The 17,056-nt window shown below is 36.4% G+C and overlaps 1 protein-coding gene across 9 annotated transcripts in view; it reads right to left on the bottom strand.

Annotated features, from left to right (window-relative positions):
* Positions 1 to 17,056, bottom strand: part of SNTG1 (syntrophin gamma 1) — a 314,313-nt gene that overhangs the window by 102,413 nt on the left and 194,844 nt on the right. For all 9 annotated transcript variants that reach the window (XR_014952899.1, XM_077783692.2, XM_085572105.1 and 6 more), the window contains 2 exons: positions 4,293 to 4,395; positions 2,801 to 2,883 (listed from right to left, as the gene is read on the bottom strand). Coding sequence is in view for 8 of the 9 variants with exons in the window: in XM_077783692.2 (XP_077639818.1) it covers positions 2,801 to 2,883; positions 4,293 to 4,395 (186 nt within the window). In the remaining variant the exon portion in view is untranslated. The remainder of the gene's footprint in view (positions 1 to 2,800; positions 2,884 to 4,292; positions 4,396 to 17,056) is intronic.

Below are 17,056 nucleotides of genomic sequence, written 5' to 3'. Positions count from 1 at the left end.
TTGAGGTGCTGCAGCGTGTCCAGAAATGGGCAACATGGCTGGGAAAGGGTCTGGAGACAAGTCCTGTGAGAAGCAGCTGGGGGAGCTGAGGTTGTTTAGCCTGGAGAAAGGAAGGCTCAGGGAGAACTTATCACTCTCCACAGCCACCTGAAATTAGGCTGTAGCCAGGTGGGGGGGTGGCCTCTTCTCCCAAAAAACAAGTGACAGTATATCATGATATACATAAAATTAAACCTGTTGATTTACATTATTTTTAATCTCAAATTTCATAGTTTTTCTTACTGGTATCTTCTATAATATAAATGTTATCAAAATTAAGTGCACCTTCTATTTTTCTAGAGGGTGCATTCTGTGTAGGATCTATGGAATTATAAAGCTTTGAACTTTACTTTTTCATATATGTTCATATATCTTTTATGTATATGAAACAAAATATCACAATAAATATGTTAGCTGAGCAGCAAGCCTTTCATAGGTAGTTCACTTATTTAAAACACTGAATTTCTGGTAAGAAATTCCACAGATTCAAAAAAAATAAATAAATTATTGGCTTGGAAGATTACCCTAGGATGTTGTTTTGAACATCCTGAATTTTTAATGTTTTCTTTCTGTTTCTGAGAACCTTTCTTCACCTGTGATTAAACTTAGGGAAAAGATGAAATGCAGTAAAAGTTCAGGTACAAACTGTAGGCCTAGACATGGCTACAAGAAAAATCTTAACCCTAACTTTAGACTGCATAACTCTGTGAACTGTTGACAAAAGACCAAAGTCTTTTCTACTCCAAGTTCTGAGTCAAAAGCATCCTTCAAGTGAATTAACAGGACTACAAATTCAGAAACAAGACTGTGGCTGTACATCTCAGAATCATGGAATGTCTGAGTTGGATGGGACCCACAAGGATAATCAAGTCCAACTCTTGTCCCCGCACAGGACATCTCCAACAATCTCACAATGTTCCTGAGAGTTTTTTCAAATTCTTCTTGCCCTCTGTCAGGATGATGCTTTGACCACTTCCCTGGGGAGCCTGTTCCATTGCTCAACTATCCTCTAAGCAAAGAACCTTTCTCTAGTATCCAACCTAAACCTTGCAGCTGCAACATTCCCTTGGGTCCTGTCACTGCTGACCACAGAGAAGAGATCAGTGTCTACCTCTCTTCTTCCCCTCACAAGGAAGTTGTAACTGCAATGAGGTCTCCCTTCAGTCCCCTCTTCTCCAGGCTGAACAGACCAAGTGACCTCAGCCTCTTCTCATATAGCTTCTCCTCCAGACCCTTCACCATCTTTGCTGATCATTAATCAAAATGTTGATGAGCACTGGGCCTAAGATACAGCAGAACCTCAGTAGTGACCAGTCACCAGCCGAAATTCACTCTCTTAACTACAACTTTTTTGTTGGTTTTGTGTCCAACCATGAGCCAGTTGCTCACCGATCCAGCTGTCATAATTCCTCCTAGGGAATATTCTGAGAAAAAAGGAAGAGCCGTGGCATAAGAGTTGAACATAACTTAGGAATTCATAGCAAGGTTTGGTTTTATGAAGAACTCTGTTCCCATGACAAGGGGACATGTCAGAATCACATCTTGGTCTTCGCTTGAAAATTTAATTTAGGGAATTATAGACTCATTATACTAGATTATATTATTTCAACTGAAAGAAAAACAATTGTTTGCAGTGAATTATTGTCAGTTCAAATGGAAACTACAGCTCATTTAGATCAGTTTTGACACCTGCAAAAAAAGAATTCACAAATGAAAGCATGCTTTTTATCATAAAAGCAAAATTAGAATTGTAGCAGCTAGTCGAATAAATCACCTTTGGATCAACTGACATAGCCTTTTTACATACATATATACATACCTATATAGACTCCTGAGACAAGTCTGCTTTTGCTGTTGCTGCACAAGTTACATATATTTTTATTGTTATTTGATATCAATTTTATTGATGTTACTATTTATAAATTCCACTTCCTAAAATGTGCATAATTCTGAAGGGTTTTCCAAATTATAACTGTATTTAAATCTGTGGTATTGATATTTAAATCTGTGGGCTGCTATTTAAAATTTTAATAGAAAAATATGAAAGTGCAATAAAACAAGATGGAAACTGGAAATAGCTGCTCAGTATGGCTTACATATCAGGTTTTAAAACATTTAAAATTATGATCTATACTGGTTTATTTTTTCTGTGCTTTTTCTATTTTAATCTATCACAAAGCCAAATACTCATCAAAAGAACCTTTAGAACTATTTAAAATAAAGAAAATTTTGCATTTTCTAGCTAAGAAAAAATTTTAAAGTCCCTTGTTGCACTTCAAAGGCATCTTTTAGTAAATATCTGAACAGACATCTGTAGCATTTTATCCCAGAGACACTCTGCTGCATGTTATCCCACTTCAGTTATGGTTTTAAGTACACATTACCAGAAGTAAACACTTTCACCTCAAAAATAGGGAAAAACATACAACTAATCATCTTTTGCCAAGAGTTTTAGTTAATGCATACAATATAAGTAATGGAAAATACTATCAAAAACTTTTCTTATTTTTTATAAATAGGTATATTTTCACTTTAAGAATTTTAATTCCTGTGCAGAGAAAAAAATGCAGAAGGAAAATCTTTAGCAAAATCCATACTGCCCAAGTAAACAGTAATCACATGCATCCAGACACAATCTCAGCTGTAATAATTTGTCACATTCCTTCCCATAATTTCTGGCTACTCGTTTTTCCTTTATTAGTACTTCCACTTAGCTATTATACTATAATTATTCTCTTGTGTGATTCCATCAAGCTCTTACCGTGTTGTTGGGGTGGTAGTTGAGATGCAAACCACTGTCACACAGAGGAGAGGATGTGCCACTGCTTTGGTCACTGGGAGCACCTAATACAAATACAAATTCACATGAAAACTCTCCTTTAATTTGTGACAACATAATTCAAATTTGCATATGTATGTATGCATTCTCCCCAAACCCAAATAACTTCTATCATATATAACATTAATTTACTTTCTCCATTTAGCCAGTATTGGTTCTCTGGCTTGAGTGGATTGCCTTTGTAAACTATATGGAGGCTCAAGAAAACATTTCCTGGTGCTTTGATTAAAAAAAATTAATGCTCTCTTGGTAACGAAAAAAAACCCCAATGTTTCTTTAAAATTTGACAGTAAAAGGGAAATGTGTACTTTCTCTGTTGGTTTTTACTTGAAGGAATTTGTCAGATAACTCTTGTTAGTCTCAGTGGAGTTAACAGTTCTAAATGTTCTTGTAATAGTTTAGGAAACTAGAGAGCTACACCTCAAAAGTGACATGAGAGGATCCATGAAAATACACATTCCTGTGCATCACTAAGGCTACTCTGTGGTGCCACAGCCTCTCCTAAAAGAGACAAAGGTACTGGGATATATTTTTATTTAAGAATAGAGTGTTCTGTTTTTTTCCTTGTTTAGTTTAAATTTAATACATAAGCAAAAGAAAAAGAAAATATTCCATAAAATGTTTGTATAAAATGCTATTTCATTATTTTGATTATTTAATTCCTGCTGATTTAAAATCAAGGGCTATAAGTATTAAAATAAAATATTTATTTTTTCGTTGCTTTAAAATTGAGCAATTTAGTTCACTCTCTTAGGGAGAAAAAAGCAGAACGAAAGCAGAGGTGGCAAAAGGCACAGGCTGATATATAAATATGCTTAGATATGCTGCAATTGTCTATAATTATGCATCCACACTTACAATTTAATATAATTAAAGGAAGACAGCTGTCTCCATATGACTCTCATGGGGCAAGTTCTCTAAAACTCAGTTTGGACTAAAAGAAAATACTTTTAATTCCAGAGTAATTTATTCTTAGGTAGACATCTCCACCCAAGCTTCTGAATTTTAAACAACAAAATCCTCTAAATATATACACACAATCTCATTTTCACATTTACAAGAAAAAACTCCCTGGGACTAAATACTAGCTGATACTGCCCAAAAAATTAATTTTAAATACTCTGCACCAGGATATGAGCTATTGCAAACTAATATAATTCTACTGTTTTACTCACAACTTTATTGATTCACACCAGCCAAATGCTTGGTTATCTGTTTTTCAACCGTAGATAGCGATTTTTCTCTTGAGGTCAATGTTAACACAAGCTCTGGCAATAGGAGCAACTCATATTTAGACAGCAATGCTGATTGTAAAAGCTGCTGTCAATCACCCCCAATGCACAGTAGTTTCAGAAGCTGCAGGTGTTCATGGGTATGGAATTGAAGGTTCTTTGGTCATGTAATAAAGGCTTACATGCACAATCTTCATTCAGCGGCAGTTTGAGAAAAGCAGGTGCTCTTTTCAGAAAGGACACAGTTAGGGTCACTTCTTCCCCTGCATTGCGAAGGACTTGTACCTGGAAAAGAAATAAAGACAGACACCTTGAAATAAATTTATCACCAAAATGCATTAGCAAATGTCAGCAACACCACACAGCTCTCCTATACTAGAATATAACTGATTAGCAGTTTATTGCAATTAAATTTGTTTGACAAGAAAGCAAGATGTGAAGCTTGCTATGTGCTTGTCTATCGTGTTTCTCACCACACATACAGATACAGTGAATTGGGTGAGGGAGGCATTACTGTCCTGTTTTAGTACTGGCTTTGACCTGTGCTATTGCAGAACTTGCTCCTTGAATATTCATATTATATTCATCCATACATATTCAGCTATGTAACTCCTTCTTTCAGGTCTGGAATCATCCCCCCATACATGTATGTATTTAAAAAAATAAATACATATTTTCTCTTTGCATATATATTTTCTCCTCTTATAAATCCTCAACTAAAACAACAGCAGTAGTTTTCACAGCTGTACCATAATCCTATGAGCAAGTCCTTCTAACACTCAGAGTTAAATTTAGCTGAGGCACTCCAGCATGGATGAGAGACGTAATCTTCACCACAGACACAGAGGAAAAGAAACTATTTTAAGCCTTAAATCTTAGATAAGTACAAGCTTGGGTTTTGCCAAAGGGCAGCTTGAATTTTGGACACAGAATGTGCAAAGCACCTATCCAGCTGGGAATACTCAGCCTTCCTGTACCTTCCCACTAGTTACCCCTTTGGCTTCTGCTCATCTTTAGCTTTTGTGGGGTACAGCTGTAGACACCCCAAACATTCAGTAGAGTGAGGGACTCCAGGCACTTCCCAAGACTAGCAGTAAGGAAGCATGAAAGCAACTAAGCCAAATGCTGTACTAAATAGCTGAGTTGGAAGTTTGAACTGGCTTACGAGAGCCAAAAAGAACCAGATCTGTTTCAGAGAACAACCATTTCCTGTTCTGGCTCTATAACTTCAAAATTCTTCAAGGGCTGATTTAATTTGGATGTACAATGACAGAAGATTGCACCATGCCTTTCTTTGAGTGACTGTGTTCATACTGTGCAGACAGCCAGCTCACAGGCAGCTGAGAGCTGCTGTGAGAGAGAGCTGCTACACAGTGAGACATTAAGGGAATTATTTTAAACTAGAACATATCTGCTCCCTTTCTCCTGTGTAGCTGGTTAACATACAAGTAACCCTTCTGTCATACTGCTGCTTGTGAGAAAGCCTCGTAAATAATATATGAAGTACTGCTATTCTTTAATTATGCTTGTCAATAATCTACTCAACAGATTTATTTACATGCATGCGTATAACTATACATTGGGATGCTTTCACATGGAACCACTGCATTATGCTGTAAACTTAAAGCAATTCTTCAGGAAAAAATGTCAACTTTGCCTTGAAACACAGTATTGCCTACTCCATGCTGCTTGCCACAGAGGACTAACAATATCATGACAAAATATTTGATTCAGTAACTGAACTTTTAGGGTCTTCATTGTTTAAAATAGCACAGTGGTTGCCAACACACATTTTGAAGTTTAATATGTATTTATATGTATATGTGCTAATAAACACAGAAACATCACAACAGACTGCATGCCAAAAACTTCATCTGTAACACAGAATCATAGAATTATTTAGGTTGAGACATGAGTCTCTTTGAGTAGCAGTTCCCAGTTCTGATGCATTTTCTATCTTAAAATTTGTAAGCAGCAATTATTTCTTAGAAAGATGACTTGTAATGTGCAGAAAAGTAGACCAAGACTCTGAAGTGCTGAATTCAACCAGATATACCATCCTATATCCTCATTATTTTCCTCTCTTATGTAGCAGTCACACAGTTCACAGTAGTCAGAGCCAAAGCAGAAACTTACAGGTGTGTACTCTGCATTGTTTCGACAGATGTGGCTAGACAAAGTGCAGGAAAATACTGCAGGAAAATACAGCTACTCTCTCTGCTGTTAAAAAAAGGTATTTCTTTTTACTCAGGAAGAGAGAATAAATAAGTAAAGAAGTTACAGCATTACTTCCTTTAATTTATAAAGTCACCTTTTAAGATAAGAATAAGTGGATATTATCTGTGAAAGAAGCTGAGACAGTAACTGCCCTAAATCATTCTTCCCAGAGTCTAAATGACTTCACTTGATAATATATTGCTTTGTAAGGCCTGCAAGGGGCCATAAGTAGCCTACTGTGACTTTTTCCTCTAACCTCTCTCCCCCTCACAACTCTTTATCTCATAGGATGAAAACTTTAAGATGGAACACATTTCAGTTTAAATCAGCAATACTTATTCAGTGAACTGTATTTTGGAGTGTATGAAGCATATAATCCAGAAAGTGACTAGATTTTGACATGCAGAATAAAGACTAAAGAAAGATAAAGGATTAAAAGAGAAAATTACTAGGTAATGATTACAACAAAGAGCAGATGAGTTATCAATTCCATTTTGCTTACTTTCTAGTCATTAACAAAGCCATTCGAGGAAATAAGGTTAGGTGAAGTAAATGAGAATTTTAATTACTTTATTGTCTTTTTCTAGCTTTCAGTTGAAAGCTTTACTGTTATTTTACATTCTTTGTCTTTAATTTACATATGAAATGAAAAATCAAATTACTAAAGATAATGCTAGCCACAAATAACATATCAGTACTGAATTTAAATTAGGGCCTCATTCCCACTGTGTATAAATGGTTAACAAAAGTCAATATTACTGAAATATAGCTATATAAGTAAAGAGATGTTCAGTTCACTACTGCTAATAAATAAGCCACCTCTAAATTTTCATAAAATAAAAATATTTAAACATTCTGCAATCCTGGTTGATGGCAAGTGGAATATGAGTCAACAGTGCCCTGGCAGCCAGAAGGGCCAACCATGTCTCCTGGGCACAGCATCTCCAGCTGGACAAGGAGGAGATTGTCCTGTTCTGCTCTGCTCTGCACTGGGGCAGCCTCACCTTGAGTGCTGGGGGTAATGTAGGGCATCCCAATATTTAAAAAGACATCAAGCTATTAGAGAGTGTCTAAAAGAGAGCCATGAGGATGGTGAAGGGTCTGGAGGTGAAACCTTACGAGGTCACTTGGTATGTTCAGCCTGAAAGCGAGGAGACTGAGGGGAGAACTCACTATGGTCTTCAACACCCTCAGGACAGGAAGAAGAGAAGCAGAGCAAGTACCAATCTCTTCACTCCCAGGATCAGTGACAGGACTCGAGGAAACAGCATGAAACTGAGTCAGGAGAGGTTTAGTTTGGCTGTCACTAAAAGATTTTGCACCCAGACAGTAGCTGAACACTGGCTTCCCCAGGGAAGTGGTAACAGCACCAAGCCTGACAGAGTTTGAGAAATGTTAGGACAACACCCTGAGGCACAAGTTATGATTCTTGGACTTGATGTTCTTGATGGGTCACTTTGAACTCAACATATTCTATGATTCTATGACTTTCCCTAGTACACAAAAAGATGTAACTAGATCCAACCTGGACAAAGTGAAGAAGAAACTTGGTTTTGAGGGAATACTAATTTTGATTAAATATAAAAGCATGTTTTCAAAAATTTCAAATCAACAATGTAGTAATCTCCTAAGATGATTTTTATCATATATCAAGAGTTTGGCAAAGGTGATAAAAATTCCCAGAGCTAAATCCAAGGCATATTTGTATAACAAAAATTTAACTCGGTAGTAGACCTAACATGCCCAGTTTCTCACTAGGTTATATATTCCCATTGTATGCCATAGAGAAAATCCCTTCAGAAGAGATCTGGCAATTTCTAAAGCAATGTGTCCTAAATCATAGAAAATGCATAATCAGACATCACTAAAAGGATTTGCTTATTGCTTGTATCATTAAAAGGTAATGATCTGTTTTATTTTCAGAGGCTATATTCAAGATAGTCTATTTGAGACTAGTCAAGATACAGTTTTTTTGTTAATATTGTTGAGATATTCTATGAAGCCTCAGATTTTAGGCATATTAATTTACCTATGTCGAGTTTTAATTTTTCTAGTTAGAAATGAATAATAGTAGCACTTGATATGTTGACATAGAAATTGTATGGATTAAATGATGAAAAGATATTTAGTACTGCTGCTACTACTTTATTTAGCTTTATGTTTTAATTTCAGCTACTGAGTAGTACCAGCTATCCATTTGTTGGGCATCCATGTAACAGGAAGAAGTCATTACACTGAAAAATCTCAACATCTCCTCATCAACATTATGGCTATATTAAATTCATGCTGCTGTTTTAAAAATCACATGTATATATATATATATATATATATATATATATATATATATATATATATATACATATATTTAATTCAGAATGAGTTCATGTGGAAAGAACTGCACAAACAGAAACTTTAAATATTGTCAATAAACTTCCTTATGCAAAGTATAGCCTTAATACCAGTGGGGCCAAGAATTAATTTACTTCTACCATAAATAGCCCTACATAAAGTTAGGTTGTTCATGAATGAAGTGAGATAGGCAAAAAACCCAGTTGTGCATATCTGAGCCAGTAGCTGTGTGAAATAGTGACATTAAAAGAGTCAGTGTTTCTGGAGCAACAGGGACTATATTTCTATACAATTACTGTAATGAATGTTAAGAGGTCTATTTGAAAAAGCAAATTTTATGGTGATGTGTGGTATTGCTGAAGAAAATATCTACATTGTAACAACGCTAATCTGAATTTTTAATAATGTCTACAATTATACTGCCTTTTAATTTTATAAACCCTTTTACATTCTCAGTTCAAGAAAACATTTGAGCATATGCTGAAGTCTCTCTCAATATATTCAGGAAAGCAATGAAGCATGAAGTCCCTCTGACTTCAGTAAGTATTCTTTCCTGAATAAGACTGTAAATTCCCCCTCAAATTACCAGTGAAATTTACCCACCAATAAAGTGGTAAGGATTTAAAACAGAACACTTATTTAGATCCCAAAGTCTATGTTCTCTTGAATTGAAGCAAATTTCACTTTTCAGTTTTTAAAAAAAAATTAAATTTATTGGTGATTACCTTGAACTATACACATTGGGAAAACAAAAAAAAAGAAAAGGTAGGAGACATCACAACACACAAGTATCAATTCCATCACCAGATAACAAAACACAAATTTTAACACAATCACACAAAGGTCAAAAGCTACAAGGCTTCATGCACACAATTGTCTTGAATTTGTGTTTATTTTAAAAGTCAACCGCTTTATTTAGTTAAAGTGCCATGTAGTTAATACAGAATTATTAGTAACACATCAGTGCATAGTGAGTTTTTAATTCTTATGATCTATTATTTATCACAGTATTTTCCAATAATTCAAGTTAATCAAGAAATATAATATCAAGAGATATCAAAGCTTTTTTCCTTCAGAAAATGTCTCTTTCTAATATAGAGAGAGAAACTAGAGCACTATTTTATGACAGAAGTTCCTACCCAGATTGCACAACTAAAAGTATAATTCAGACTATAGTTTGACACTATCACAATTGTACATTTTAAATTTTTGCTGTCTGACTCCAAAAGCCATGTTAGATATATAGACATGAACTCAAAGGGCTGCACACTAGAACTGGGGGCTATCTCAAACAAGGGGTCAGGAACTGCAGGGCAGAATGGTGCACTTCCCAAGAACACAGGCACACCCTTCTATTCTGAGCTCTCTTCTGCTTGTAACCTGCTACTAGCACTGTTTTGAAAAAGTGTAGGGGGATGCAGTAACATAGGAATTTACAGGTAGGAAAGTCACCCTCCAGTACCCACCACTAAAGACTTATTCTGAAAAGTGCACATAGATGTTTATGGACCTACGAGATAACACAGCAATGGAATTGAAGCAGTGCTTGCTTACTGAATGTTCCAGCTACTAAAGCACTACACCAAAGATCATTTCAGAGTAACGTACACAGAGATTCAGGGTTTGATGCCTTTTGACAAGTCCCACCAGACTGGGCACTTAGAAGGAAAATTACTCTTGATCCCAGGTGACAGCACATGTTTTAGCTAGACCATTAGGTGGTTTCTCAGACGTACAGCATCATACCAGTCATATAGATATATTCAGGCTTCCTTCATTGATCCTTGCTCTACCTGTTTTCACAGACTCATGGGCCTTAGTCACAGAAGTACCAGAACATGCAACATGCAACATGTAACATGCAACCTCAAGACCGTTGTATAGAGCATTATAGAAAACTAAGTAATCCTCCTTTAAAAAAAGATTTTATCTTCTTTCAAGCCTACATGCCAAGTAGGCTGCTTATATTAAGTAACACTGAGAGACATGTACAGAATTTCCTTCACAGGAATAACTAAAATAATCAGATGTAAGCAATATGAATAAGTGTAATGAGGAAGTAGAAGAAAGAGATTAATAAAAATTTATAGAAAACATAATTAACCTATAAAATAAAAAAACATCCACCAGGTAATAGAAGATCAAATATAGATCACCCAGAGGACATAGATTCCTGCCTGTTCTTTCTTCAATGCACAAAAAGAATATGGTTTCAAACTTTTAAGTCTAACACTTGTGGAATGGAGCGCTTCCAAGTTTGTCTAAAAGGTGTGACAACAGCTTTCTGAAACTCTTTAACCTTTCATATGTTCCCAATAAACACAAAAATGTTTATTGCTCTTTGTCGTGGTTTGACATGGAAAGAGAATTTTTCCGGAAGGAAGAGGTCAATTTAGATATTGACCAATTGAAAGTAGACACGCCTCTGAGAACACAGAGGGGTTGAAAGCAGAATTCCCAGGGGAACTCGCTCTCTTTGGTTCCGGTCAGCGTGCAGTGCAAACCTCCCCTGCCCAGCCACGAGCTGGGTAGGGGAGGGGAAGCCCATGGCCTGAGAAAGGTAGGCTGAAAGCCCCAAGGGTGGTGAAAGGACTGGAACCGGGCTGGTCCCTGCAGATGGAAGGGTGGAAGAAATCTGGGATGTCTCCATTTCCCCCCCCCAGAGTTCCTCTCCCGAGAGGGAGAGAGAAAGCCGCAAGGAAGGAGGAGCGGGGGGAGCTGCTGCAAGGTGCCCAGTTGTGTGGGAGTTGCTGGATGTCCGAGCATCGAGCCATCCTGGGAGTTCGGACTTTTAACCCTTCCTTGAGAAATGAAAGCTTTGTGAATTTTCCTTTCCCCTCCTCGGTTTGAAAGAGAGGAAGAGGGACACCTTGGACCCTGGGATGGGATGTTGGAAGGAGGAATTCTAGATGGGAGGGGGACAAGGAGTGGCTTTTGGCTGGACTTTTCCGTGTTAGCCACAACCTGAACCAAATCTTCTCCTTCAAGAGGGACTGTGTTTTGGGAGGATGCCAGTGAGTCAAGAGATCTGCTTCAGCTGGGAGAAAGACAAAATTGCAGTGGACAGAGAAAAGGTTAGGGGGGTTGTGGTGGCGCCCCCTTGCCCTGGAAAGGAAAAAGAAGAGAAGAAGATCTCTGTTCTTGAGCCCTCGGCCCCAGGGGAAAATGGGGGGGACTGTGGTCCCAAACAATGAAAAACTGAACTGTTGTTTTCTCCCCTCTTGGCAGGGCATCCTTGAAAGGAAAAAATCCTAAAGGCAGTCTGTCCATCCATGCATTGTGGTGACAGCACTGTGCATGGAAAGGAGAAGGGTCACCATGGCAAACTTTTTTCTCCAGGCGGTGCCATGTGTGACATGGAAACACAGGATGTGGAGCTGTGTTTCTTGGGGGGTCTGTGGCACAGGAGAGACTCTGTTCCCTCGATGGACTGAGTATCGGTTGTTTGAAGGGTGGAAACCTGATTGGGGTCCAGATTGTGTCTCGCTGTGGTTTGTTGGAGTTGGGTGGTGGGGGGAAGAATGTTTTGCAAGGTTTTCATTTGGATCTTTGTGTGTTTTTTTTTTTTCCCCTTCTTTAGTTTTCTCTTTTCTTTTGTAGTAGTAGTTTAATAAAGTTTTTTTCCTGTTATTAAGCTTGGGTCTGCTTTGCTCTATTCTAGATTCCACTTCACAGCATTCAAGGTAGGGATCACATTTTCATGGGGGCACTGGCATTGTGCCAGTGTCAAACCATGACACTCTTTCAATCAGAATAGTAGTATGCTGCAACTAATTATTGCTTAGCTGCATGTTTATGCTTTGAGAAGTAATACAGTAGTGCCTTAACAAAAGGTATCAATGAAAAAAAAAAAAAATTAAAAGAATATTCTGCAGCATTTTCCTTTTTTTCTTCCCTTAATCTTAGTATCAATAATATCACACATAAAAATACTGCTATAAGTGCCTAATTGGCATTCTTAAGTCATGTACCCTAATTTTGAATTCTGTTTCACTAAAAGCTGCATGCACTGGTCATTGTAGTTCATATTAAATAATTAGAAGGCCATTACTACAATACACAAACTTTGAAATGCAAAGAATTAAAAAATGCTTTGTCTTCCAAAACTGAGAACACACCCTGGAGACCATGACTCATAGGTCATATGGGACATCATGGGTCCTTGAACTGAAATTTTTCATACCATATTCTGAAATACAAAAACTAACAACTTAAATAGATTCCAACTATAATAAACTATTTACCATGATTGCCAGTATATTCTTTGAATCATCCTAACTGGTGGTTGATTCTAATGCAAATTTTAATTTTAATATCAAACAATGGGTCCTGTTAATGATTCTCAACCTATGGACTACTACTTGTATGGGACTGTGATCCATAGAAGAAATACACAAAGATGCATTTAATAGCCATTCAGCTCTACATGATAGGCAGCTATTCAGGACAAGAAAATACCTATGAAAACACACAAAAAAACCCAAAACCAAAGAACTAGAAGACTTCAAGCCAAACTGTTTCCAAGCTTTATGAGTTTTTTTGGTGTATCTATTTGTAGTGAGTACATGCCAGAGTTCAGAATTGCCTATCTTTGTTTTCACATTATCTACTCCATGAATGGCTCTACTTCTCCAGCATTATTCAACTACAGTAAATGAACTTTGTAGTTCCACGGTTTTACAGAGTTCTCCACTTTAAACACTCACAGATGTTTCACTTTTTAAATGTGATTATGTATTTGGCTGCTGGGCACTTTCTGTCGAAGCTAATTCATGAACACATATTTTTGAATTAGATATGTAATGGCTTCCAAAATAACTAGCCAAGAGGAACAAGGTAAATCTCTTAAAAACACTGAAAATGACAGAAACACCAATAGAATTTTTCCCAGTGTGCTTGAAATTAAGGAGCATGTAATTTACATTTTTTTCATATGAAATAGGAAACTTGAATACTTTTGGACAATAAAAAACTTTAAGATATTTAAAGCCTGTAGAAAGAATAGTGTGGCCAGCAGCAGGACCAACAAGGTCACTCTAACTCTGTACTTGGCTCTGGTGAGGCCACACCTTGAGTGCTGTGTCCAGTTCTGGGCCCTCAGTTTGGGAAGGACATTGAGACGCTGGAGCGCATCCAGAGGAGGCAACGAGGCTGGTGAGGAGCTTGGAACACAAACCCTGTGAGGAAGAACTGAGAGATCTGGGGGTGTTTCTCCTGGAGAAAAGGAGACTCAAAGGTGACCTTATCACTCTCTACAACTCCCTGAAACGTGGTTGCAGTCAGGTAAGGGTTGGTCTCTTTCTCCAGGAAGCAACTGCCAGAACCAGAGGACACAATCTTAAGCTGAATATCTTCAGGGGAATATTGGTTGGATACCAGGAAAAAACTTTCTTACAAAAAGAGCGATAAAGTATTGGAATGGTATGCCCAGGGAGGTGGTGGGGTCACCAGCCCTGGATGTGTCCAAAAAAAGACTGTATGTGGCACTCAGTGCCATGGTTTGGTTGAAGTGTTAGGGCTGGGTTGGACTCAGTCATTTTCAAGGTCTCTTCCCACCTAGTGATTCTGTGTGATGTGTGATTCTAACTGTGTATTATAACTTCATGACACTTACAAAATCCTCACTTCTATTTAGGCAACCTGCTCAACCCCACCAAATGTTCTAAATCCACAAACCTAATTCTGGTTTCAACTCGTTTGATTTACATGTATGTCTCATCTTCACATACAACACACTTTCATTACAACTGTATATACATCAGTAAGCAGAGCTCAGAAATTTACACAGAAGCCAGATTTTGTTTGGGATCAATTGAATCGACATTGTCAAAAACAGCTGTTGACTAAAGCTTCTTTGGGAGAAATGTGTGAACCACTTAAGCAAAAAAAACTCCTACAAAAATGGGAGAAGCATTTACACCGGTGTCGCAACAGCACCTGCTGACTTCTACACAGCTTTCCACAGGCTTGCACAGCATCATGTGGGCAGTGGTGTACACAGCCAGATGAATGACTGGCTTTCCCATCAATCTACAGAGGATTTCTTAATTAAGACACAAGTTTTTTGGACTTCATAATAATTGGAAAGCAACCATGATGGAAGTCTATGCTGACAATGTTGTTTGGGGCTTTTTTTCCCTTTCGGTTAATTATGGAGAATATTCAGGAAAAGTTGTCAACATCTGTAGAACCTGCAACACGTTTTAAGCAGACTCCAGAGGCTTTGCACATTTACCCTCAAAGATACGACATAAAAATTCAAAGATTTTTTTCTTTTAAGCAGGTCATATTTTAATACTTAGACAATATGCAGAAATTCTTCCTACTCATCATACCTGCACAAAACCCTTGTGAAATCAATCTTTATTACTCATACAAATAGTATCATTTTAGTGGATTTTTTAATATAAATATAATATAAAGTGTTGAACATAAGCCAGAACTGTAATTTACTAATTATTTGTAGGGTACCAACCAATTCTTGGTGGTGCTATTCTCTAATAAGAGTTTCAGATAGCAAGAGATCAATAAAATCATCTTTAAATGAAAGCACATAAATTTAATAAAACACATTCTCTTGGACTAAAAAAAAATATATATTATTTAAGGTATGTATAATATACACCAACTAAATATTGCATTACAGATTTCCCCAATATCTATTTAAGCCAGTTTTTGATTATTATCCATCAACATGCAAAGAAATGACAGACTATATGGGAATAATGCTTTCTGGTCATAAAAGCTGCCCCAAACAAATAAACTCTGTGCTGTATACAGGTCAGAGATTCAGTCATTAAATTACTAATAAATGAAATGTGAAAACCAGCACAACAGGTAATAATATCAGTATCTGTTATGTAGAATACTAAGATTTGGCTTGTGAACTGCAAGTGTTACAGCATACAATGCATGATAATGCAATGAGTATTCTAGAAAAAAATAGAGTGCATAATGCATGATCTATCCAACAGTGTAAGAGAACACAACATAATCCAGCACATAATCATGAGCTGAATAGAATAAAAACCTTGTATATCATCTCTCAAAAACAAAAGCCATGTCAGCAATTACCCAGGAAAACCTTAGAAGAATGACCTAGTACTTATGACTCTCCACTCCCTATACAAAAGTCACATAAAATACAAAATATAGCAAAAAGCTAAAGACATTACTGTTACATAAAGAAAAATAATAAATATTTACATAATAAAGAACAATTTTCCATTTTTTCTGCATGATTTCTAGACTTACCCAGTTACAATTGGAATGAAGAGCACTAGAAAACCTCATATAAATGGATATGTATTTTTCTTTTGCTAGAACACATTATACTAAAAAAAAAAAGCTTCATACAGAAGTGTTGCTTTTTAAACTTTTTTTTTTTTTTTAAGAAAGGGTAAAAATCAAAACAAAGTAAAAAGTGGAAATGTTTTTTTTTCTAGTAAACCATGACAGAAACTAGAAAATAACTTGGATTTAAAGTCTGAGTCTGGAGGAAAAAAGAAAGATCATTCCCAGAACAAGAGTTTGCTCACACTAATCCCATTGCAAGGTTCAGGTCAAACACACAGCTAGTAGCAAATTTCACATTTACATATTCAATATAAAATTTGCTGTTGGCAAATATGACCTTAATACTTAGTTTCCATGAATAGTCACACTAATCAAGCACCAGAATATAAATGCTCATGAAAAATGAATAAAAAGTGGTCCTAAAGAGTTTGAAATCGAATTCTAATTCTATATTTGAATAAATAGTACTCTACAAACCTACTCCTATTTGTTCATTTCCAAATGTTATCAACTTCAATATGACAAAAAATAAATTCCTGGAAAAATTTGTATTTGAAGTAATGTTTTAGATCAATATAAGCAGTTAATTCTGCTAAGCTTCCCAGCTGCTCAGGATCTAATCTCTGAGTAAGATATTTTAATATTCAGGGAAAGTGCCCAGTGGGAAAAGTTCTCAGCTGAGAACACATAAGAATTCTGTGATTCTGTAACATATTTTTATGCCATTTAATGCAGTGGCAGTTTTTCTGCTCCAGATTGAAGTTGAAGAAATCAACATCTGGTTGAAGTTGAGAAAATGACTTTGTTCTTCAAAAATATTTATAAAAAAGGAAGTCCCCAACTTAATTAAATATGAAAATTCATAATTTTAGGCAAATACACACATATTCTGCTCAACTGGGGTCCAATATAATTATAATTTCAAAATTTCAGAAATCATATTTCCTTAACATTTTTAAGATAATTTTCATCAGTGTTTAAATTTTAAAGGCAAAACTGGATTTGGAGGTACTCATGCTGTATTTTAATTAACTGGAGAACATTGATAGATATTTTGGAAAGAAAAAAGATTAGCATACAATTC

The sequence above is a fragment of the Lonchura striata genome, chromosome 2, assembly GCF_050655825.1.
Source record: "Lonchura striata isolate lonStrDom1 chromosome 2, ASM5065582v1, whole genome shotgun sequence".
Classification (NCBI taxonomy): Eukaryota; Metazoa; Chordata; class Aves; order Passeriformes; family Estrildidae; genus Lonchura; species Lonchura striata.
Note: the sequence above shows the minus strand (reverse complement) of the source record. Positions and strands in the feature narration are given on the sequence as shown.